General features: G+C 67.4%; 2 protein-coding genes across 9 annotated transcripts; one reads left to right on the plus strand and one right to left on the minus strand.

Moving 5' to 3' along the window:
- Positions 1-219: 219 nt before the first annotated feature.
- POLR2L (RNA polymerase II, I and III subunit L) lies at positions 220-1,792 on the minus strand. The gene is made up of 2 exons (XM_057553713.1): positions 1,555-1,792; positions 220-495 (listed from the first exon to the last, which is right to left on the minus strand). The coding sequence occupies exons 1-2, from the start codon at positions 1,647-1,649 to the stop codon at positions 387-389; spliced, it is 204 nt and encodes a 67-aa protein (XP_057409696.1). The 5' UTR covers positions 1,650-1,792; the 3' UTR covers positions 220-386.
- On the plus strand, positions 1,185-22,006 carry TSPAN4 (tetraspanin 4). Of its 8 annotated transcripts, none has more exons than XM_057553711.1 (9): positions 1,185-1,361; positions 6,716-6,811; positions 9,866-9,945; positions 17,880-18,071; positions 19,341-19,415; positions 20,285-20,386; positions 20,485-20,616; positions 20,689-20,772; positions 21,554-22,006. In XM_057553711.1, the coding sequence occupies exons 3-9, from the start codon at positions 9,883-9,885 to the stop codon at positions 21,620-21,622; spliced, it is 717 nt and encodes a 238-aa protein (XP_057409694.1). In that variant the 5' UTR covers positions 1,185-1,361; positions 6,716-6,811; positions 9,866-9,882; the 3' UTR covers positions 21,623-22,006. The 8 variants fall into 8 exon arrangements, with proteins under 8 accessions (XP_057409694.1, XP_057409693.1, XP_057409695.1 ...); XM_057553710.1 differs by lacking the exon at positions 1,185-1,361 and adding an exon at positions 1,830-1,970; XM_057553712.1 differs by lacking the exon at positions 1,185-1,361 and adding an exon at positions 2,017-2,303.
- The last annotated feature ends 920 nt before the right edge of the window (positions 22,007-22,926 follow it).

Below are 22,926 nucleotides of genomic sequence, written 5' to 3' on the forward strand. Positions count from 1 at the left end.
ATGCCAACGCCCCCGTGCCCCCAACCCAAGCACTCCCGACATCTGTGCCTTGTGTGGAGCCGAGTGCAAGCCCTGGAGGAAAGCAGCCCCAGGCTGAGCGCTTCCGTGGGGATGGCCCTCCCTCCTCCCAGGCTGTGAGGGCCGCACCCACCCCCAGGCGGCCTCATGCTCGAGGCAGGACACAGGAACGGGCGGTGGGGAGTCCCACAGAGCCAGGCCAACTGTCAGGACCTCCTTCTGGCCCTCAAAAACATTTACTGGATGGTTCTTTCCAGAGAGGGAGACCCATGCCAACAGGGCCACGGGTGCGCGGGCGGGCCTTGCTTCCGGCTCCCCACACCTCCAGGGAACGAGCCGTGGGCGAGATGCGGCCTGCCAGGCCGGGGTCACTTCTCCAGGGGTGCGTAGTTGAGCAGCTTCTCGATCAGGTCCACGTGGGCCAGCAGCATGCGGCGGCAGCAGTAGCGCTTCAGGCCCAGCGCATCCAGGGCGTCCCTGAGGGCGAGGAGAGAGCTGGCTGCAGCCTGTTCGTCCTGGCAGATGGAGGACCTTGCCTCAGCTGTAGCAAGCCCTGCTCAGCTGCCGTGGGCTCTGCTCCCCATGTCGGGGAGGGACACACCTCTCTCATTTTCCAGAGACGCCGCCCGTCACCCTCAAGGCTTCTGGTGTGCAGACAACGCGGTGGCTTGGGAAAGGGGAGGCCAGGTCGGGTGGCCCCTGCTTGGGGCATCCTGGGGAGGGGTCCCGTACAGGCTGCCAGCATTCACTTGCACTCTGGTCATTTCAGCAGCCTCCTAGCGCAAACACTAAGGCCATCCATCGCTTCCCCACTCATCCGACACACTTGCACTAAGAGCCTACGCCTCCCTGGTACACCCTGGGACCCAGAGGTTCAAATGTGATGAGGATGGGGCTGTCCACACAGGGGCCCAAGGTCAGACTCTAGTCCAGGGTAGAGACTCAAGACAGGCACGGTGGTAACTGCAGGGCTAAGGGGTAAGTAAGCACAGAAGAGGGACCCCCACGATAGCCTGAGGATGAGGCCTATGTGGTCAGGAAGCGTGTCCTATGTCCTAAAAAAAGCCAGTGAGTCTGCAGCACACGGGGGTGGGCCTAACAGCGGGGAGAAGTTAGGGGGCAGGTGGACAGAGGCGGCTGAGGGCTTATTTGCCGTGGAGGCGGCGAGACTCGCCAGGATACCTAGGAGTCCCCAGACGGCAGCAGCTTGACGCCCGACTCCCTCCCCTCCCCAAACTAAGGGGGCGGGGGGGGGCGCTTCCCTGAGAGCAGATCCGGAGAACAGGGATGGAAAAGACTCCGGGACTGAAAGCTCCCCCGCCCAGGGTCACCTGGAATCTGATGTGAGTAGCCCCCGCCCCCGCCCTGCAGACTGGGACCCCCCGACACCGGCCCGACACACCGACCCCGCGGGGCCGGGACCCGTCCCCCCAGGCCCCTCAGGCCGGGACCCACCCCCCTGCCCCGCAGGCTGGCGGCCCGGGGAGCACTTCCCGACCGCGCTGGAGGCCCTCCCAGGCCGGCCCGGCGCCTCACCCCTCGGTGTACTCGGCCTGCAGCAGCCCCAGGTAGGCCTCCCACTTGTTGCCGACGATCTTGCCGCACGTGAAGCAGCGCACAGGGATGATCATGGCGGCACCGCAGCAGTCAGCAGCCAAACTCCTAGATCCTGCGGCGCTTCCGCCCTCGGCTCCAGCCCCGCCCCGGGCGCGCCCATGGCGCGGGGGGTCCCCGGCCGTCCGCCCTCCCTGGTGCCGTTGGCATCCGCTTTCCTCCGCGACGAGTTTCCGAGGCCCGTGCGGCCGCGGCAGGAGCAGGCGGCGCCCCCCGCCTGCCACTTTGGTACATCCCGGCCTACGGCGTCCGGGCGGGGCCGTAAGGGCCCGGCGGCGGCGTTCGCGTTTCTCGTGTCCGCATGACTGACAGCTGCGCGACAAGCTGACGGCCCGCAGGTATAGCGCCCCCGGCGGGGATGCAGTCCGGGTCCCGCTGCCCGCGCTCCCGAGCCGGGCCCAGGCCCAAGCCGAGCCGGCGCGAATTTCAGGCCCCGAGCGCAGAGCCCGAGCCGAGTCTCAGCAACAAGTTGCGGGCCGGGCCGGGGCGCGGCGACCCCGCTGCGGGCGAGGAGAGCGGCCGACCGGCGGCCAGTGGGGACCAGGAAGGGGGGAGGGTCTCTCCACCTGGAGCCGCTGCCCGTGGACACTCGGGGGTCTTTGCGCTGAGTTTGGAGGACCCTCGGAGTCGCCGCCCAGTCCGATTGCCCCCACAGTAACGGTCCCGGCCCGGTAGTTGCCCGTATCCCTGACGGCGGGAGGGCGCGGTGCGAGTGACCCGGCGGGTGGCGGGCTCAGCTGGCCGCTCCAACCCCCAGCGCCGCTTCGGTCCGCTTCGCCCCTGTCCCTCCTGCCTTCTTCCCGGGGGAGGGGCTGCGAGGGGGTGCGGGATGGGGCTGGCTGCACCCGTCCCAGGCCAGGCTCTGATGAGTCGGGCGCCTGCGATCTGGGAGCGTCGGATCTCTGAGGACCGGGAGGGTGGTCAGGGGGTCGTCGTGGAAGTGGTGTCCTTTGAGCTGAGCCTTGACAAGGGATCCCGAGTGTGTGTGAAGGAGCAGGACAGGTACCGGCAAAGGGGACCCATGGGCTGAGGCCTGGAGGCTGTACCTGTGGGACAGAGTAGGTGTCCGAGCTGGAGGTGATGGAGCAGGAGCCATGAAGGATTTAAAGGGAGGGGAGGCTGTGTCTCTGGAGATGGCCTGGGGTGAGCCCCCTGATCCTGTGGCTGTGTACCGTGAGAAGCAGGGAAGGCTCCCTGGAGGAGGTGAGCTTTGGGCTGAGGAAGGTGGATGTGTCTCACAGTGGCCCCTGTAACCTAGGCACCTATGCAGAGTCTGGGCACATTTGCTGGCCTGGGGCATCTGGATTTCTGGTTGGGGTGGGTGGGGCCTGACAGTCCTCTCAAGGTGGGTGACGGAGTCTGGATTTAGTTGAGGGGCAGGGAGATGGGGGTCCCCAGGGTCCTGGAGAGGTTGATCAGAGCTTCTGCCCGCCTGAAGTTTGGGCCCTGACAGCCTCCCCAGTGACGTTTGCCATCCCCCACCCTGCCATGTGCGGAGCCACGAGCAGAGGCCACCTCCCTGCCCAATGCCCCCCCTTCCCAGGCTGACGGGACACATCCTGTCCCCGGCCGGGGCAGGGGCCTTGAGTCACAGTGGCCTGGGGTTGGAACCGGGCTCAGCTGTAGAGGCTGCCGCACCTGTGGAGGTGAGGGAAACAGGGGAGGGATCTGGGATGCCATCTGGGTAGCTCTTCGGGAGCAGGAGCGGGTGTGGGCAGAAGGCTTCCTGGAGGAGGGGCCCATGGTCCGCCTCACCCTGCTCTGGCCCCAGAAGTTGTTTACTCCCAGAGACTGAGGGGCCCGAGAGCCAAGCTGACATTCCTGGAATTCTGAGAGCTGTGTGTAGATTGGGGGGAGTCTCCTCCCTCCAGCTCCCTGATTTCCCAGGAGAGGCCATGGGGAGCAGTGTGACTGCCTGTGTGCAGGCCCCCTACACACATGTGCACAGAGGCCCCTTGGGGCACCTGACCCTCCGTCTCCACGCTGCCCTGGCTCAGGCCTGGACAGGCTAGACCTGAGGACCCAGAGGAGCCTCAGAGGTCAGCCCTGCCCCCTGCTCGGCTGGCCCCTTTGTGTGTGTTGGGGGGGGGCAGGCTGGGGCGCGGACCTGGCTCTCCTCAGGGTGGGCAGGGGCAGGAGGGCGCCCCGGGAGCCCAACACACGGGGTAGCGGGGCCAGGCCTGCCTGCAGGGGCAGTGGGGTGTGAGCACAGATGTGGCCCAGACCTCTGGGAAGCGCCGGAGGTGGGGCAGGGAGAGTGAGGCGCTGGTTTTCCGAGAATGCGTTGTCCTGCCCCCAGGGGCGGGGGCACAGGGAGGGAGGGCTGTACTCACATGTGGTCTGGAACCCAAGAGCCCTGTTTCCTGCTAGAGGAGGGTCACTTCAGGGCAGGCAGGGGACAAGGGGAAATCAGTGATTGAAGTTTTAGCTGCCGAGAACCTCTGGCCCTGAATGTTGTCCTGGAAACAGGCTGGGAGTCAGCTGACCCTGCCCCCTGGTCCTGGATCACAGCCTCCGCTTCCCCATCTGTGAAGCGTGGGTGGAACCAGACGCTGCCCAGCTGGAGGGTCCCCATACTGGCTGTGTGGACCTGGGGTCCCAGGCTCAGCCCGGAGCCCCGGCTGCTTTGGGTAGACGCGTGCTCACGCGGTGGGGTGAGCGGGGTGCTCGGACGCTTCCCCAGGGTCCGACGGGGTCGCCTGCCTGCAGCACCTATGGTAACCCTCTGGGCCCTGGGGGCTGGGGCCTCAAGAGTGGTGGTATTTGCAGGCGTGCTTGAGGCTGAGCTGGCCCAGCCTAACGACCCTGTGGACAGGCCGGGCCCAGGGCCTTTGGGAACGTGATCATGTGATCGTCTGCCAGCCTGGCCCCACATGGGGCTCCCCGAGGGCACCGCTCAGGAGGGGGCAGGGGGGGGGTGTCAGCGCTGAGGTGGGAGCGTACACTGTGGGCACCGGAGAAGTGTGTTCCTGGGGCCTGGGGTGCGCGGGAGCTGCAGGCTGGTAGGGGAGGGCGCTGAGCTTGGGCTTGGCCTCGGTGGGCCCAGGGAAAGCCTGGGGGCCCCTCGGCGGCCTCTTCCTCGGGGACCCCTCCCCTGGAGGGGGTGTCTCCCAGCCCCAGGGGCTGCAGTTTGGGTGGGGGAGGTGGGAGGGTGTGCGGGCCGGAGCGGCAGCAGGAAGGCCGACACCACGGGCCTGTTTGTGTTGGCGGGGCCCTCCTGGCTCCTCAAAGCCGCCTCAGAGCCGGCTCGGCCTGGGGGCTGGGGTGGGCGGGCCGGCTCAGCTCTCCACCCCGCGCTGCCCGCTGGGGTGTGCGCTCCGGGCCGGCCCGCTGCTGAGGCTCAGGGCGGCCACGCCACTGGGAGCTGCCCGCCCACCCCAGGCCTCCAAGGCCGCCGGGGCAAGCTCTGTTTCGGCGTTCGGGGAGGTCCTTCTCTGAGTTAGACCTTGGTCTGGCCAGGTAGGCACCCACGACCTCTGTGTGGCTCACGCTCCCCCAGGGGCCCCACCTGCCCCCGCCCTGGGGCCCCGGAGAATTCAGAAGGCCCAGCCTAGGGCTGGCAGGCTGCAGGAGGGTCTGTCACGGGGTTCTCATTCAGCCCCATCCCGATTGCCGGCTGCACGTGCCATTCCGGGGGACGCAGGCCTGTCGGAACCTGTGCTCAAAGGAAGCCCAGAGCAGGGAGTGGGGCAAGGAGGCTTCCTGGAGGAGGAGGCTGGGCCTGGGTGAGGGAGCGAGCCAGCCCAGTGCTGTCGGGCCCTGCGCCCATACCCTGACCGCAGGCTTGTGCCTGGGCTGCCCGAGATGGGGCTGGGGGCCCCGGACACATGGAGGGGCGCTGTGGGGGCCAGAAGGCGGGGAGGTTATTCATGGAGGGTCCAGGGGTGCCTCTGGGGTGGGGGCCAGGAGGGTGGGCGGCCGTGAGGGGTGCTGGTGGAGCTGCCCAGTAGGGCCTGACGGGGAGGCCCATCCCCCCGACGCCCGGGTCTGGGGGTGCGGGGCGTGCAGACGCAGCCTTGGGCCTGGAGGGTGGTGGGCTGCGATGCATGGTCCTTTGCTTCTGCGGTGTGGCTATGGGCTTTGGGCCCCTCAGCTCCTGGGGAGGGGATTCATCAAAGAACATAGGAGGGGCGTGTCCCTCCCACTCATTGCCCTCGATGTGTCACTGGGCCTGAAACCCCTCCACGGACGCGTCTTCCCCGGGCACAGCGGTTGCTGGGGGGGCGGGGGGGGTCCCGGACCCTGGGCCCACGCGCCTCCTCGCCCCACCGTGGTGGGTGCCGTTCGTCCCCCTAAATGAAGGGACAGGTCTCAGGTTGCTGGGGCCTCCACCCGCTCAGTGGCTTCATGTCTGCCCCAGGTGTGGGTGTGAGTGGACCGGCTGGCAGTGGGCTGCCCACGAGGGCATGGCTGTGAGGGGGTGGGCATGTGCCAGTGTGGCTGTCCCCTCCTGCCCCTGGGCCACTGGAAAGACACCTGCCCCACCCCCAGGCTGCAAGGAGCCTCTGGTCTGAGGGGTGAGGTGTGAGGGGCGGGGCGTGTGAGCTTGGGGCCCCCCCACGCAATCCCTGGCTGGTAGGGGAGGACAGAATCCCCCTTTGAGCGCCAACGGCAGATCCATGGGCCCCGTGTGAGTCATCGCCTGCTGGCTCCCTGGGGAGAGCGTAAGGCTGGTGGCTCATGGCATCTGTCTGCTGGGAACCCAGGAGGGCGTGGGGTGCAGAGCACCTCGGGATGAGTGGACAATGCCGGCTGGTCTCAGGGCTCCAGGACCGCTGGGGGCTGGATGGCCCTCAGTCCGCGTGTGTGTCCACATCTCTGGACATGTGTGTTCTCTGTGTGCACGTCCCCATGTGGGCACTCTTGTGTCTGCCAGGGCATCTCAGAAGGCTGAGTGACCAGAGGGCGGGGATGCAGCCCCCTGGTCTGGGCCGCTGGTTGGTGCTCTGGTCCCCTGAGTCTGAGTGCACCACCACCCAGCCCCCAGCTGCCCCTGCAGGGACCCGGTCCTGAGTGGAGAGCCCCACAGAGGCTGGGGATGAGGTGCGGCACGGCCTCTGTTCTGCCCGTCTTCCTTCCACAGAGCTCCGGTTTTGGCCTTGCTGACTGCTCACCTGCCGCCTGGCTGGCCGTCACGGGCGCCGGGCACCGCCTGCCTTCTTCCCTGCCACAAGCCCAGGTACGTCGCGGCCCGTGGGGCAGTGGGGGCAGTGCTGGGTGGCCTCCTGGTCTCCCCCACGCCTGGCCCAAGGGCCTTGCTGGCTGGATACTCTCCTGGTCCCGGGACAGACCGAGGCTGAGCCAGCCAGCTGTCACCCTCTCAGCATGTCTCACCGGGGTCCCACTGCTGGAGGAACGGCTGGACTTTGAGGACAGGTCCCTCGGCTGGCTGGGAAGCGCCCCACTTGGTGGCCTTGATGTGCTCACGTCCTCATTGCCATCGTCCCTGGCATCCTTGGTGGTTTTCTGGTTTAATCTCAGCTCAGACTCAGGCTCACCTGAGGTGATGGGTACAGGTTTTAGAGACAGGAGAGGGCTTGGCAGGAATTTGGGGGCGTTGGCATGGTGTTGGCTGAGTGAGGTGGGGGAGAGGGCAGCCTGGGTGCTGGGCCCCATCGTGGGAACACAGGCTGGCCTTCCACCCCTGCCCTGAGCTGCAGTGTGATGAAGCGGAGGACGGGCAACGGGGGGAGGACCCCACCCTTGTCCTCAGAGGCCCTGCCCTGGGGCAAGGCTGGGGAGACAGACACATCCTTCAGCCCTCCTCAGCCCTCCTGTGTCCAGTGTGCATGCTGAGCGCAGGCCCTCTCATGCATTGTGACTCTCGGGGCCCTGAGTGTCCATCCCTGGCTTGGGCGTGTGGGGCTGGCTGAGCTGGGCCAAGGGAAAGTAGCCAGAGGCTGCTGGAGTTCACCAGGATCTCCAGGGGTCACCGGCTGCCACTTGCTCTCTGGGCAGAGCTGCGGCCAGTGGTCTCTACAGGGCCCAGATGGGGGCCCTCCAAGGCTCACTTCTCCACTGGGCCCCTGGTGCGTGGTCACCGTTGTATCCCTTTCCAGGGGTCCAGACACGCCAAAGAATCCTTGGCGGAGGACAGGGTGGAGGGACTGTGGGAAGCCCCAGGCTGGCTGCCATGTGGGCAGGGCAGGGACGCTGGGGCTCTCCTGTCCCCACTCCCTGCCAGGGCCAGCTGGGCTCAGGGAGGACCTTGCTAGGACACCGCCCTGGGGGCTTGAGCTGCAGTTCTCCTCAGAGCTCGCCGGGGGCAGCGCAGGGCTGGTGCAGTGGTCCTCAGGGCCCCACAGGGCTGCCAGACCTCACTGGGCCCCCTCGGGCACCTCTCAATCTCTCAATCTGTCACTTTGTCACTGACAGGCCTCCTCCCCCGCCCCCACCTTCCTCTTCCTTCTTATTCCCCCACTTCTTTTCCTCTCTTCTCCCATCTGAGTTCTGCTGAGCTTGGGCGAGGCCTTCCCTCTTTGGACTTCAGTTTCTGGGACCATCCTACGGTGTGGACGCCACCAGTGGGCGGCCTCAGTGACTGGGAAGACCCAGTCCAGGCCTGCGGCCACTCTCCCCCAAGCCTGGCTCCCCCGCTGAGCTGAGAGGCCCAGGGCAGGTGGGGAGGAGGCACCCGGGCCGCATGCTGAGGTCCCCCCCCACACCCCAGGGCCCCCACCAGGGGGTGGGCTGTGGGGGCACAGCTGAGCGGAGTCTCCCCCCCGTGACTCTAGGCTGCTCCTGGCGCCTGTCTGTCTGCACGGCAGCACGTGTGCACACCACACCGCCGGTGCGAGGGGCCTTGGAGCATCATGTGTCCCTGCCACCCGGCTTGTGTGGATGTGTCTGGGAGGGCCTGGTGCCAAATGAAGTTCAGGGCCTCTTGGTCAAAAATCATGGGGAGTTTCAAGACAGTGGCAGCAGAGCGTCAAACCAGAGAGGGGGTCCTGTGCGACATGTGTCACGGGCACATGTCATATGCCGGTGAGGCAGGGCCTGCTCCCTGCCCAGGGAGATGGGACCGTGGCAGGAGGACAGGGGCCTGCGTGAGCTCTGGGCCTGGAGTGGGCCGCCAGCCTTGCACGCGGCCTGTCTGGGTGCCCAGTGATGACTCCTGCACTCCTGTGAGTCCGGCCCCTCCCTTTAAGTCTGAAAACCTCCCCTCATGCCTTGCAGAGTGACCCACCCTCTGGGCACCCAGGGTGCCCCAGAGCACCCTCCCCGCTTGTTCTCCCTCGCCCTGGCCCCTCTGAGGGGCTTGTCCTTCAAACCGCAACTCTGCTCCCTCTCCCAGGACCGCCCCCCAGGTTGGATCCCCCAGGCTGACCCCTGTCCTATGTGAGCTGCGGGAGCTTTGGGGTCCCCGCGCAGCGCTCGCTCAGCCCGGGGTGGGCCGCTGGAGAGTGTGCACCCCGGTGGGTTCCAGCTGCATTCCCCGCGCTACTTCGATCTGGGCCGGGGGCCCAGGCCGGAGCTGCCGCTAGTCGCCACCAGACAGCAACTGGGTCACCCCTCATTTGCATAGCGCTTTGCGTTTCGCTTGCGGTCGGAGGCCTCAGAGCCCAGCCGGCAGCGGGGTCCCGGCGCGCTGCGGCTTCGGGGCAAGGCCCGGGCTGTCGCACCCGGGGCTGAGAGCTGCCTGGACGCCCGCCCCTAGCCCCCTACCGCGCTTCCCGGGCCGGGCGGGGAAGGGGAGGGGGAGAGCGAGGGGCGCCGGCGCGGGCCGAGGGCCGAGGGCGGCGCGGGGACACCGTCCCGGGGCTGCGATTGGCCGGCGCGGGGCGGAGCAGTCGGATCTGAGGGGCGGGGCGGCGAGACGGGGCGGGGGGGGGGGGGGGGGTGTCCGCGCGGGGGCGGGGCCGGCGCGGATTGGCGGGCAGGCGGGCGGGCGAACGCGGGGCGGGGCCGGGGCCGGGGCTGTGGCGGGCCGGCCGGTGTCCCGGGCCCGCCGCGGGTCCGAGCGGAGCGGCGCGCCCGGTGCCAGCGCGGGCCGGGGCGCGGAGCCTGGGGCGGCCCCGGCGGCCCCGCGCGATGCGCCGCTCGAGCACGGACGAGTCCACGTACCGGCGCAGCCCGTCGCCGCCGGGCAAGGAGCCGGGCTTCGCGCGCGGCGGCCCCTTCTTTGGCCTGCACGCCAACCCCGGCCCGAAGGCGGCCCAGGCGCGCTATACGTCGCCCAAGGGCAACAAGTACGTGGTCTTCTACTTGGACCTGTCCTTCATCTTCCTCCTAGAGCTGAAGCGCTGCAGCATGGCGCGCGGCTGCCTGCAGGGCGTCAAGTACCTCATGTTCGCCTTCAACCTGCTCTTCTGGGTGAGTGGCGGCGGGGCCCCGGGGTCGCTGCTCGCGCTGGAATGCGGGGGAGACACCCGCGACGCAGACTGGGGGGTGTGCCTGGGGTCGCCGGGGGCCAGGGCTGGACCGGCCCCTGGGGAGGGTTTCCGGTGCCGCTGGGGTCCGCCGGGCTTCTGCGCTCTGGGCGGCCGCCCCGCGTCCTCTCCCCTCTCTGTCTCTTCCTGAGACCGGCCGTGTCCCGCACCTGCCGCAGGTCGGCGTGGGGCCCTGCGCCTGGCCTCTACCGGGTGTGAGCCCCTGTCCGTGCGCTGAGCCGCTGGTGCCTTCCCCTCCGGCCCCTTCTCTCCCTCTTCGTGGGCGCAGACCATGTCCTTTCTGCACTCGCCTCCCCGGCAGACCGGCCTCCCTGGCTCCAGGGACCGCACTTGGGGAGGGGCTGGGCGGGGCGGGGGGGAGACGGTCCCCAGCCTCCCGAAGCAGGGAAGGGAGAGGGAGGGTGTGTGGGTGAGCCCTCCGGCTGGACCAGACCCTGGGCGGGATGAGGAGTCGGCAGGAGACCGGGGCTTCCATAACTTTCGCTGAGGTGGGTTGGGTTTGCTCAGAGGAGGTGCCTGTGTCCAGCGTAGAGGTGTTGGCGCTACAGGGTGGCCCCCATCCCCCCAAACTGGAGGACACAGTTGCCACCCAGACCCAAACGGCAGGGAGGGTGTTGGGCTCGGGCTGTGGCAGGTGTCACACCTGACCACCTGGAGCACGCCTGGCCAGGCCTGGGCCCCACTGGCTGGGCTGGGGGAGGGTTGGTGGAGAGCTGATGCCAAGGTCACTTCCTGCTCCCACCCTTCTGCCACAACTGGGAGTGAGGGGGCGTGGCTTTCGCTCCGTCCTGGGCTCTGGACCCCAGAAGGAGGCTGTCAATTGTAAGCTCATTTGCATGAGGTCCAGTTAAGGCGAAATGCTCAGAAACCGGGGCCGCATTTCTGCACATCCCTTCTCTCCTGGACCCTGGCCTGGGAAGTGGGAGGGTCGCTGGGAGGGGTGGCCAGCCTGGGAGGCTCCTGCCCCAGTTGCCCCCTCCCGAGGCAGTCACCCGAAGAGTTGTTCTCTGCAAGGGGCTCCTGGGAGGGGCAAGGCCCGGGCCCAGAGCGGAGGAGCCCCCCGAGAGGCCAGGAGCCAGCAGCAGAGGTGGGTACAGCTGGAGCTGTGCCCAGGCATGTGCAGAGGTGACTGATTTCTCTTGGCGGGGGACACTGACCGATGCAGTGGGCGCAAGTGTAGTGAGCGGTGCGCTGCTGGCAGGGTCAGTGTGCCTTAGGCAGTGTGACAGGAGAAGGCTGCAGGTGACAGTGTGAGCAGAGCTGGCAGCCGTAGGTGTGATGGTGGTGAGCAGTGAGGGTGGTGGACTGACTGGGGGATGGGCAATGGGTGTGGGGGATGGTCCCAGGTGGTGGGCAGGACCTGCTTCTCCCCTTCCCTGACCTCCCCAGTGACCCGGGTACCTGCTTGCCAGGAAAAGGAGAGGGGGCCCCTCGAGGGGGCCTGTGCTCTGAGAGCAGCCCACCCTAATGGGCCCCCAGGCCGAACTGCGTCTGCCCTGTGAACCCTGAAGGAGCCTCCGTACCAGCTGCAGGGTGGACGCACTCCGCTGATTCCTGCCGTGGATGACGTCCTCAGCCCAGGAAAGAACAATTCAGGAACCCCCTGGGATCCCCTCCTGGGCTAGAAAATCCAGTTCCCTTTTATTATCCAATTACACTCCCCAGCCAAGCAAACTGGGCCCCTGCCAGTGTGCTGTCTTGGCCTCTCCACACCTCACCTTGGTGCCCAGCGGGGTTCGAGGCCTGGGGGTCAGAGCGGGGACCCACGGGAAACACGCTGAGGCCAGGGGTGGTGAGCACGGTCGAGAGGCTGGCGGGACATCCATCCCCCCCGGTCCCTGTGCAGGTGTCAGCGAGACCATTGCTGCTGGTGACAGAGGCTGCAGGTGGGTGGGGTGGGGCTAGAGCACCCCTTCCCCGGGAGCCTGGCTCGTTTGCTGTCTGGGGGTGCGGAGTCCCCGCAGGAGGGGTAGGTCCCCCCCCATTTCCCACTTGGGAGGAGCTGAGGCGAAGTGGGAATGAGGATCCTGGCCCGTGGACCTGCTTGGAGGTCAAGATGCACTGACCTCCCTGTGGCTTCCTCCTGCCCCCCAGCCCCTGCCGGGTACCCCTTTCCTTCAGGAGTCACCTCAAAGCCCCCATTGTCCACAGGCAGACCCCCGCAAGGCCCTGTCACCCACGCTTGGCCCCATTAGGCCCTGCACGCCTGGCAGGTCTCTCTTCCTGGGCCTAAGCTCGCCTCTTCCAGCCACGCCAGCCCACCCCTCCCCCTTGGTCCCCAGTGCGGGCAGTGCCCCTGGCTGAGGATGGGGGAGGGGCGGGCTCTGAAGTTAATTGGCTCTGTGTGCCCTGTTTGCCGGGTTTTCCCTGGAGGCTTCGGGAAGGGCAGGGTTGAGGCCTCCAGCCTCGGGTACCAGTGGGGCTGGAAGACCTCACGCATCTGTCCTGGTCCTGCGTGGCCTGTGGGTCACTGGCCCATCTCGGGAGAGGAAACACGCCCGCCCGTTGTCACCAGGGACTGCAGCTCGGGTGCCCTGAGACGGGGAGCCAAGAAGGTGCCAGCGGGCAGCAGGGGCACCCAAGGGAGGAGAGGCCCAGGTGCCGACCGACCCCCAGACCTCCACCTGCCCTCCTGCGGCAGCCAGGCCCTCACGGGGCAGGGACAGCGCCACTGGGGACACAGCTGCCCTCCTCCGGGCGTGCACAGGTGGTGGGCCGCTTCGGGCCGGGGTCCTTGAGTCAGGGGTGTCTCCCGGTGAGTAGGGCTGTGTGCGGGGGCGGGGGCTGAGCCGCCCCTGGGGTGCTTTCCCTCCCCCTCTCCAGCTCTGGGTGGTGCTCAGGGCTCCCCCAGGGGCAGTTTCTGTGGCCCCAGGGCTGGTCTTGTTGGTCTGGGGCGGTCCTGGGCAGAGGCAGGGCTGGCTCTGAAAGGGGAAGGTGCTTCCGGGCTCCGTGGCCGGGGGGCCGCACCCAGGCCTCAGCCGTGTAGCCCAGCCCGCACCCGCCCAGCTGAGGGCCCGGTGCCCTGCTTCCCTGGCGGGGGTGCCTCCTGGTCTTGCCTCTGGGCTCCTCCCTGCTCCGCCTCCCCCTGCAGTGTGGGCAGGGTCTGTGTGTGTGGCTGGGCTGGGGGTCGAGCTCTGCCTGCCGCCCAGGCTTCCGGGCAAGTCCTGCCCTCCTGGGGTCCTCAGTTTCCCCAGCAGCACCACAGGGGGGCCTTGGTTTTCCCCTTTGATGAGCTACAGACCGAGGCCTGGCCTGCTGTCGCTGGCCTCTGGGCAAGACGCCCTGAGACTGGTGGAAGATGCTGGCAAAGGGCTGTGCAGGGCTGGGGGACCACCTCCCCCAGCCCCGCCGCAGTCAGGGAAACGGGCACATGCAGGGTGCCCTGCTGGAGGTCACGGTGCAGGGCCGGGGACCCGCAGACCTGACCCCGTGGCTCCTCTTGGCCCCAGCCTTCTGGAGGTGCTGGGGGCGTCTGTGTGTTCTGGCTCCGGTTTCTTCCTGCAGCAGGGTGGGGCAGGGCAGTGGGGGTCCTGCTGCCTGGGGAACCCGAGCCGGGGTGGGTGGGCAGCCCGAAGCGGGGGTCCTTGGCCGTCCTGGTCAGGTCAGGGGTCAGGATGCCACAAGATGTCGGCCCTGCATGAGCGTCCATTTCTGAATCGTCCCACTCCCATTAGGAAGTTGGTGGCAGCAGTTGGTCGGGGCCCCTGGGAGTTCTGTCTGGGGCAGAGAGGTGTGGCCTCAGCCACTAAGCGGGGCAGGGGGCAGGGGAGAGGCCTGGGGGCCTGGCCCCACCTCCCCATCCGAGGCCCTGCCCCCTGTCTGCTCCCCGGCTGCCCTGGCAGGGCACCGCTCCTCCTCCTTGGACACCAGCCTCAGGGGGTCCCTGGTCAGTGGGGCCTCCTCCCTGATGGGCTGGAGCCAGTCCTCTCATCTTGGAGCCTGGGGGGATGTGGGGCTTGCTGGAGTTTAAGGAAACTAATTACAGTCAGTTGCATAGATTTCAGTGGACAGCTTGAGGAGATGTCACCTGGGGAATGACATCCAGCCAGGATGGTCCCTGAGCCCCTGCATTCAGTCCCCCCAGCCCCTGCCTTGGGCCCTTGCAGACCTGACTTCTGGCACAGGGGATAAATTTTGCCATTCTTGAACTTCATAGAGATGGGTTCTCCCTGTGTCCTGTGGCTATTCTTGGCCGGGAGGGGCGTGTCACCCCACCATGCCCGGCCCCCACCCCAAGATTGTGCAGGCTGCCGGGGGAGGGGCTTCTGGACACAGGCTTGGCCCCTGTGGGCACCCAGCCCTCCACCCCATTCTGAGGACCTGGCCAGCTGCCCGGCCATCTGCCACCCTGAGCCATGTGGCTGGAGGGGCAGCAGCGGAGGGCCGGCTGGCACCCTCCCCACATGGGCCTCACCAAGTGGCCCCACCTGCCAAGACCTAGGCCAGCCCCCAAAATGTGTGGACAAGAAAAGAGCAGGAAGTGGGGAGAACATGCCAGGCGATGGGCTGGGTTCCGGTGGGGACAGGTGGGCAGGGTGTGCGCCCCGGCGGCCGCAGGGATGGGGGACCCCGATGGGTGGGCTGGGCTCCTCTCCCAGGCTGTCGTGGGGTTGGGGTCTGCTCCTGGGCCCCGCCTGGGCCTCTGTCTGGCCCAGGCAGCGATGAGCGGGGCTGGGGAGGTGCAGCGTGGGACACGGGGAGGGTGGGGTGGAGTCCCGGCCGCCCTGTCCTGGGAGGGACCTGGAGCGCCCAGCCTTCCCGGGACTTCAGCCCCACCTGTCCTGAGTTTGATGTTCTGTCTGGGTCTAACAGGGCCCATCTTCTCCTGTACTCGGAGGCTGTAATTTTCCTGGAAAATGTTTTAAAAGCTGCCTACGCAGAAACAGTTTCTAAATTACAGGTAGTTTTATTAGCCACGTGCATGCATCCCGTTAGCGCTGAGTTTCTGGTGACTGGATGTGCTTGAACAGGGGGCGCCTGGGGCTTCGGGGCAGCATGTCGGTGACGTGTGTGCGTGTTGTGGGTGGAACTGTGTGATGGTGAGGGACGTGGGCTGTGTGTCCGCGTCACAGTGCGTGTGACGGCAGCACCTGGGTGACAGCCGGCGGGCGTCTCTCCTGCCATCTCGGAGCTGGAGGTGAGGATGCTTTGTGGGGTCTTAATTGAAGAAGTCTGTTTGCACCAAGGCTGGGGGCAGCGCCCAGCCCCTCCAGGATACCCCCGACCCGGACGCCCCCCCCCCCCCCCCGCCGCCTCCACAGCGACTTTGCCGCGGTGTCCTCCCCGTGCCCTTCCACGCGTCCCCACGGGGCCAGGGAGCTCGGAGGGGCTCATTTTCCTGCTGACAGGAGCCATCCGCGCCGCCCTTGAAGGCAGAGCCATCTGGGCAGCCGTTTGGTTTTAAATAACAATTCTCCTCTCTGCTCAGAGGCAGCGCCACCCACCCCGCCGGGGCCCTGGCCTGGGGGCTCAGCCCGGAGACGTAACCCTCCCAGAGGGGGCGCTGCTGGGCTCTGCAGGGGACGGACGTGTGTGGGCTGGGCGAGGGCCCAGGACAGCCTGGCCGGTCGCTGTTTCCTGCAGCCAGAGTGGCCTGACTTCAGCTCCCTCCAAGGGGAGGCTGCCCCCACGCTCACCCTCCCTGGCCTCTGCCCCAGGGTCCCTCCCCTGCCCCAGGGTCCCTCCCCCGCCCCAGTCCCGGCCAGAGGCCAGGGGAGCGCTCTCTGCCTGCGCAGGTCTGCAAGGGCCCCGCTGGCTGCTCCCGGCTCCAGCCTCCCCCCCGGCGTCCTCGGAGCGCCCCTGAGACCGGGGATGGCCCCTCGGCTCCCCGTTCCTCACCTGCAGGCCGGGTGGGAGGGTTGAGGGAGCCAGCACCTGCCCCAGCCTCTGCTGTGTCCCATCATGGCACCCCTGGGCAGGTGTGGGTGCCCAGCGGCGCTGGTGGCCGGTCTTGCTCCCTCGCGGTGGCCTTGCTGGCGGTCAGCACTGTGGACAGCGCTGTCCCCGCACCGCTGGCCGGGGCCTGCCACACGGGGGTCATCCCCATCCCACAGGTGGGGGGCACACACATCTCCATACAGCCAGCAGGCCCCACCATAGCTGGGGCTGTGCCCAAGCCCAGCTCTGGGGTGAGGCTGGATCCTCTGGGCCGTCACCTGCTGCCAGTGTCCCCAGCCTGGCTGCTGGTCCCCCCGCCACCGCCCCCCACCCCGGGCACACGCCCAGAGCTGCAGCCCCCACCCCGCCCCGAGGAGGGCTCAGATGGGCAGGATGAACAGGCCAGGGCACGAGAGCCCCGTCCTGTCTGGGGTGCTTAGCGCTGCCACCCAGGCCCCACCCTCAGCCAGGAGCATCCACAGTGGGTGGCTTATAATTTTTAGACAGAAGCTCTTGTTTTGGTGGAAGGTGCAAAGAGGGATGGGGTGGGGGTCAGAGAGGAGCGCTGTGTTGGCCCTGAGCTGACCGGACCCCCATGGGGGGTTATCATTCCAGCCCGGGGGCTCTCCTGGCCCGCTCAGCCAGCCCCGGCGAGGCCCAGAGGGACCTTAGACGCCAGCAGGAGGCCTGGGCCAGAGCCCCTGGCGCCCGCCCACCCCTCGGGGACCCCGCGGCTGCCCCTGCTCTTGGGCTGGGAGCTGCACCACTGCCCGCCCGCCCCATAATTGCAGTCTCCTGCCGGCCCGGCTTCACGCACGGTGTGTGCTCCCCGGTGGGTTAGTGAGAGCGGAGCAGCGTCCCCCATCCCCACCCCTGTAGCCAGGGCTGCCTGCTGGTGGGGGCGGGGAGGCGGAAGTCTCCTCAGGCAGGGGTCTCAGGGCCCATCCGGCCTGAGTCTGGGGTGGGGGGTCCCTGCCAGGGTCAAGGCCAGATGTCGAGGAGGCTCCTGGTCCCGGGGGGTGCGGGGCCCCATGTGCTGCCCAGTTCTGAGTGGGGCAGGGCCCCCAGGGCTGCCAGCCCGTAGGCATCAGTCCCCAGGTGGTCTCCTAAAGCCCAGGTTGCCGTAGGTCCAGGGGCTGGTCAGCCATTTGGGGGGGCTGCCTGCCCGCAGCCCGGCCCTGGACATGCGCTCCCGTGTCATCCGGAGGTGACCCAGAGGCTCAGAGCCCGGGGGCTGGGGTCACAGCGCCCTCGGCGGCCGCACTGGCTCGCCCCTGTCCCCCGAGGCCAAGAGCCGTGCCCGGATTCATCACCGCCTGCCCTTCTCTGCCTCTTCCTCCTGTTTTTTTTTTTTTTTTTTTTAAAGAATATTTTGATGACTCCAATTTTTTTTTTTATAGTTACTTTATTTATTTATTTATTTATTTTTTGGACTGTGTTGGGTCTTCGGTTCGTGCGAGGGCTTTCTCAAGCTGTGGCTAGCGGGGGCCACTCTTCATCGCGGTGCGCGGGCCTCTCACTATCGCGGCCCCTCCCGTTGCGGGGCACAGGCTCCAGACGCGCAGGCTCAGCAGTTGTGGCTCACGGGCCCAGCTGCTCCGCGGCATGTGGGATCTTCCCAGACCAGGGCTCGAACCCGTGTCCCCTGCATTGGCAGGCAGACTCTCAACCACTGCGCCACCAGGGAAGCCCTCTTCCTCCTGTTTTAATCGATTTTTGTAATAATGAGCAATTACGAAGTTCAATAAAAGCTCCAGTGGTCGAGGGGAGGGGGCCAGGGAGCGGGCCGGCAGGGGCTCGAGGGACTGCACCTCCTGGGGGACAGCTGGGGCCGAGGGCGTGGGGGGGGGTCCAGCCCGGGTAACAGGACAAGACTGGGAGGTCAGCAGGGCAGCGAGGGTGCCCGGGGTCTGCCACAGGGGTCCGGTGGGCTTCTCACCTCCTGCTCCCGCTGCCCCTCTCGCCCTGTCCGGGGCCCAGCTGGGCGGCTGCGGCATCCTCGGCGTCGGCATCTGGCTGGCGGCCACGCAGGGGAACTTCGCCACCTTGTCCTCCTCCTTTCCGTCCCTGTCGGCCGCCAACCTGCTTATCGTCGCCGGCACCTTCGTGATGGCCATCGGCTTTGTGGGCTGCATCGGGGCCATCAAGGAGAACAAATGCCTTCTGCTTACCGTGAGTCCGGGGGGAGGAGCACGCCGGGCGGGACGCGGTGGGGGGGCCGGTGCGCGGGGGAGGCCTCCCCTGACGGACACGGACACCACCCACACGTGTGCCGGGCAGGGCCCCTCTGTTTCCTCCAAGACCCCCTCTCCAGCTCCTGTCCCAGCCCTCTTGGCCCCCCAGGCCCCTCAGCTTTGGAGATGGATTTAGAGGCGGGAACGTTAATCACAGATAATGGAGGAAAATGACCCCTGGGCCGGGCTCCCTACCTATTAGTGTGCCCAGCACAGAGGCCTCTGGCGGCCACCCAGGTCCTAAATCACCTGCTTCAAACGGGGCCTTTGTCAGGGGTGGGGCCTCCAGAGGGTCTCAGAGGGCACGTCCCCCATCTGTGCAGCTTCCGCAAGTGTCCAGCACGTTCCAGATGTTCCCGTCGGGTCTTGGACCCCTCGGAGCAGCGGGTAGGGTGTGGCTTCGGCCCCTTGGACGAAGGAGGAAGCTGGGGTGCGGGTGGGGCCCCGACCCTGGCCTTTCCCACAGGGTGACTTGGAGTTCGGAGGCTGGTGCCTCCTGGGGCAGCGTGGGCCCAGGTTGAGGGGGGACAAGATCAGGCACCCCAGGAGAGGACCGGGCCCGCTCCCCTGGCCCTGGCCCTTCTCCCCGCTCTGTCCAGGGGCCCCATGGGGCCAGTGGGGCTTCAAGGAGCGGTGTGCCCCACCTACCCTGGCTTCTGGCCCCAGCCCCCCGCCCTCCTTTCTTGGGGAGCGACGTGGCGGGAAAGGAGGTGCCGGCAGGCTCCACTGCTCAGCCCGGTCGTGGCGCCAGGGCTGTGCCTCTGCGGGTGCCCGAGTGGAGTCTGCCACCCTGTGAACGGTCTGAGCAGTCAGGGGTGGTGGCTTCTCCAGCTTGGTCCTGCTTGAGAGGGCACTGCCCCCCCGGCTGCCCTTGGGGATGTGACCTGGGGGCTGGGGGTCACTGCAGTTGGACCCACTCCCTGGATGGGGCCACCCGGGGCGTTGCTCCACCTGGCTGCCCATCACAAGGACACAGGCACGGGCCACACGCGTGTGCTTCAAGGTGTGAGGCTTGTGCTCAGAGGTCGAGCGAGAGACGACGGCCCCTGGGATGGAGACGGGAGGGTTCCGAGGGAGGTGGGGCAGCACGAGGGGCCTGGTGGTCTCCAGGCTGCAGGCCTGGCTGGGGGCACGTGTGTGAGGTTTGCGGCCCCGCCTGCGGGGGCAGGGGGGGGCCGGCTCGCTGAGGCTGCCTCCTTGCCCTCAGTTCTTCGTGCTGCTGCTGCTGGTGTTCCTGCTGGAGACCTCCCTCGCCATCCTCTTCTTCGCCTACACTGACAAGGTACCGCTGCCCCCGCTGCGGGTGTGGGTGTGGGCGCTCCACCCTGCCCACCAGCGACGGCCAGGTGCTGTGGGCGTCGAGGAGGCAGGAGGGGCTGAGAACCCAGGCCAGGGACCCCCAGCTCTGCGTGCACAGACACTGGGACCCGGGCCGTGGGTGTGCTTCTAACTGCAACCCCAGGAGGCCAGGCCTGGAGGCTCCGGAAGGTTTCTGAGCTCCCAGGTGGCCCGGGCTGGGTCCCCTGCTCCTGTCTCAGCTGCGTGTCAGCTGGAGGGGAAAAATCTCCCATCCCCCACTCCCATACAGTTGTTCATTTACACAAGCGAGGGCTCATTTACGTGTGTTTTATTCTCTGGGTTATACGCCAAGACTTATTTTTTGCTCATCCTGTTTGGCTTTGGCGGCTGGAGCTCTCAGTCGGCTCCCGCGTCCCTTACCTGCCCCTCAGAGCACCTCCCTCCTCTCTGGTGCTAGAAGACACTCCAGGCCCATCTTGGGGGTTCCCCGCCCCAGCCCTGGAATCGGCCGTTTCTCCAGGGAGCCTGGTTCCTTTATTGGAGAACGAGTGCTCTTAGGAACCAAGATCTGGGCGCTCTCGGCTGGCAGCACGGAGCCGTGTGGGTTGTAACCGGTGTGTGCAGACACAGCCCCAAGGGTTTCTGTGCCCGACCATCTCCATCTGTACATTAACTGACGTGTCTGACTTGGATCCCGTGCTCGGCACCATGGGAGGCCCAGGGAGACCTTGGGGCAAAGGCCAGAGCCTGGTGGGGGCTTCTGGGAGGAGGTGACCGCAGGGGGCCGGGGCGGGCGGGGGTCTGGACGAGGTGGGTGGAGCTGGCCGCTGGGGGGCCCCCGCTGTCCTGCAGATCGACAGGTACGCACAGCAGGACCTGAAGAAGGGCCTGCACCTGTATGGCACCCCGGGCAACGTGGGCCTCACCAACGCCTGGAGCATCATCCAGACAGACGTGAGTCGGGGGGTGGCCGGGGCGTGTAGGCGGGGGGCGTGGCCGGGGCGGGGATACGTCCCCCTCCCGCGCACAGTCCCAGCCCACCCCTCCCACAGTTCCGCTGCTGCGGGGTCTCCAGCTACACGGACTGGTTCGAGGTCTACAACGCCACGCGCGTGCCCGACTCCTGCTGCCTGGAGTTCAGCGAGAGCTGCGGGCTGCACGCGCCCGGCACCTGGTGGAAGGCGGTGAGCCTGGCCCCGGGGACTGCGGGTGGAGGGCCGTCCTCGCAGCCCCCGTGACGCCTGCTCTTCCCGCAGCCGTGTTACGAGACGGTGAAGGTGTGGCTGCAGGAGAACCTGCTGGCCGTGGGCGTCTTCGGGCTGTGCACAGCGCTGGTTCAGGTACGCGGGGACCCACCCCAGCCCCGGCTCCCCAGCCCCTGCGTGACAGCCCTGAGCCCAAGGACAAAGCAGCAGAGGAGTGTGGGTCCCCACGCGGAGGTGGGGCTCACAGGGGATAGTCAGGAACGATGTCCATGGGGAGGTGGCCTTGGACGCCTCAGAGGGCAGGCCGCCCCGGACTCCTGAGCAGAGGGCCCTACCGTCTCCTCGTGGGCGGAAGCACAGACTGGATGCCGCTGCTGAGGGCCCACGTGCCAGCCCCATTCCTGCAGGCCCTGCCCAGTGGCCGTGGTGGGCGGTGGTCACAGGACTGCCCAGTGCAGAGTGAGGTGGGCGGCCCAGGCCCTGGTGTGAAGTCCAGCCAGCCCGCCCCTGCTCCCCAACCCCCATGCAAGACCCGAGTGCTAGGACCCTGGGGGAGCTCGAGGTCAAGCAGTGTCAGGGCAGCCCCCGTTTCTGGGGTGCAGACAGGGGTCCCAGACAAACACTCCCTAACGGATGATGGCAGTTTGACAAAGAGGCAGAGGGCAGCTGCTGGGGGCCTAGCCTGGAACCCGTAGGCCCTGAGACCACCAGCGGAGCCCAGGGTGGCCAAACCCAGCCCAAAGGGAAGGCGGGTCTGGGGCTGACACCAAGGGGCCCGTGGGGGGCAGGCCCTGCCGGAGGCTTCCCCAGGGAAGGGGGCTCCAGGCCACCTGGGAAGCTGTGGCGTGGGGTCGGGGTGCCTGCCGCGGGCTGTCGCCCCTGGAGCAGCCCTGCCCAGCCCCGCCTCTCCCCACAGATCTTGGGCCTGACCTTCGCCATGACGATGTACTGCCAGGTGGTGAAGGCTGACACCTACTGCGCGTAGGCTGCCAGCTGCCCGCCACCCCTGCTTCGCTGCCGAAGGACGTCACCCCTGGGGAGACAACCGTGTCCCCACCTGCCTCTCCCACTACAGGACCTCTCACCAGCCCAGGCATGGGCACAGGAGGAGCAGGCAGCTAGAGCCCCCAGGGCTCCCAGCCAGGCCTGTGAGCGTGGCTTCCGGCGCTTCTTACCCCCAGGCGTCCTCCAGAGCAGTGTCTTCCCCTGCAGCCCTGTCCCGGGCAGGGGGCTGGGGTGGGAGGTGAGGGGTTGACCACTGGTCCTGGTGCTCGAGGCGGGTCTGCAGCCCTGTCCACCCACATTCCACAGCAGGGCCAGGGCTGGCTCTGCGTGTGTCTTAATAAAGTGTGTGGGCAGCAGCCCCCCAGCCGTGCCTCTCGCTGCCCTGACCCCGGGGGGGCCACACCAGACAGGTCCTGTGTGGCCGTGGGTCCTCCGCCCACTGATACCGGCCTGGTGCCCGAGTGGGGCTCTGGGATGTGCACGGGCCCAGCGGGGGGAGCTCCCTGACCAGACAGACGGTGGCCCCTGCGCCCGCAGAGGTTGGCAAGAGAACCTCAGTGAGGCTGGCTCAAAGCCGTGGCAGAGAACGGCCCTGAGCCTCAGTGACCCGCCCATGGCCCGTGCTGCGGACACCCCTCTCCTGACGTGGGGTGGCCCCCATCCAGCCTCAGGGCCTCCCCCTCCCCCAGGGGTGTCCTCCCAAAGTGGAGCTCAGCTCCATCTTTCATGTTCTCTATTCCCATTTCGTTCCTGGGAACTTTGTCCCTTAAGTGTCACTCACGGATTTTGCAAATAAGTAGGCTGTTGGCAGCGAAGCAGTTGTCACAAGGCCCAGAATCAGAGAAACGGTCAAACTGCGTCAAACCACCTCAAAGGTGGGGCGGGGCTCCCTGAGGACACGACTGACGGGGAGTGAGGAGGGTGGTGGGTCTGGGGGTCCAGGCTGGGGGATGGGCCCCTCCCAAGGGCCTCACTAGCCGTGGGGCATCTGACCCCCCAAATGGCACCCCAGACTCTGTTTCCAGCCCGTACGCCTGCCGGCCCTGTGGCCCCACCCCCTCTGCGTCCTTGCTGTGTGGCAGACCTGCCTGGTGATGCCTAGCTAGGCACTGACCCTGGCGCGACCCAGACCACCAAGGTGCCCAGCCCCTCCTGGCCCTTGGACCCCCACCCCACGCCCCACTGGCCTCCCCAGTCCTCACTCCATGGAAGCCACCAGAAGGCCAGGGACCGTTCCAGCAGAAGTAACAGCGAGCGGTTCACGCACCAGAACCAAACCGTTCT

Source organism: Balaenoptera acutorostrata, chromosome 9 (assembly GCF_949987535.1).
Source record: "Balaenoptera acutorostrata chromosome 9, mBalAcu1.1, whole genome shotgun sequence".
NCBI classification, from domain to species: Eukaryota; Metazoa; Chordata; class Mammalia; order Artiodactyla; family Balaenopteridae; genus Balaenoptera; species Balaenoptera acutorostrata.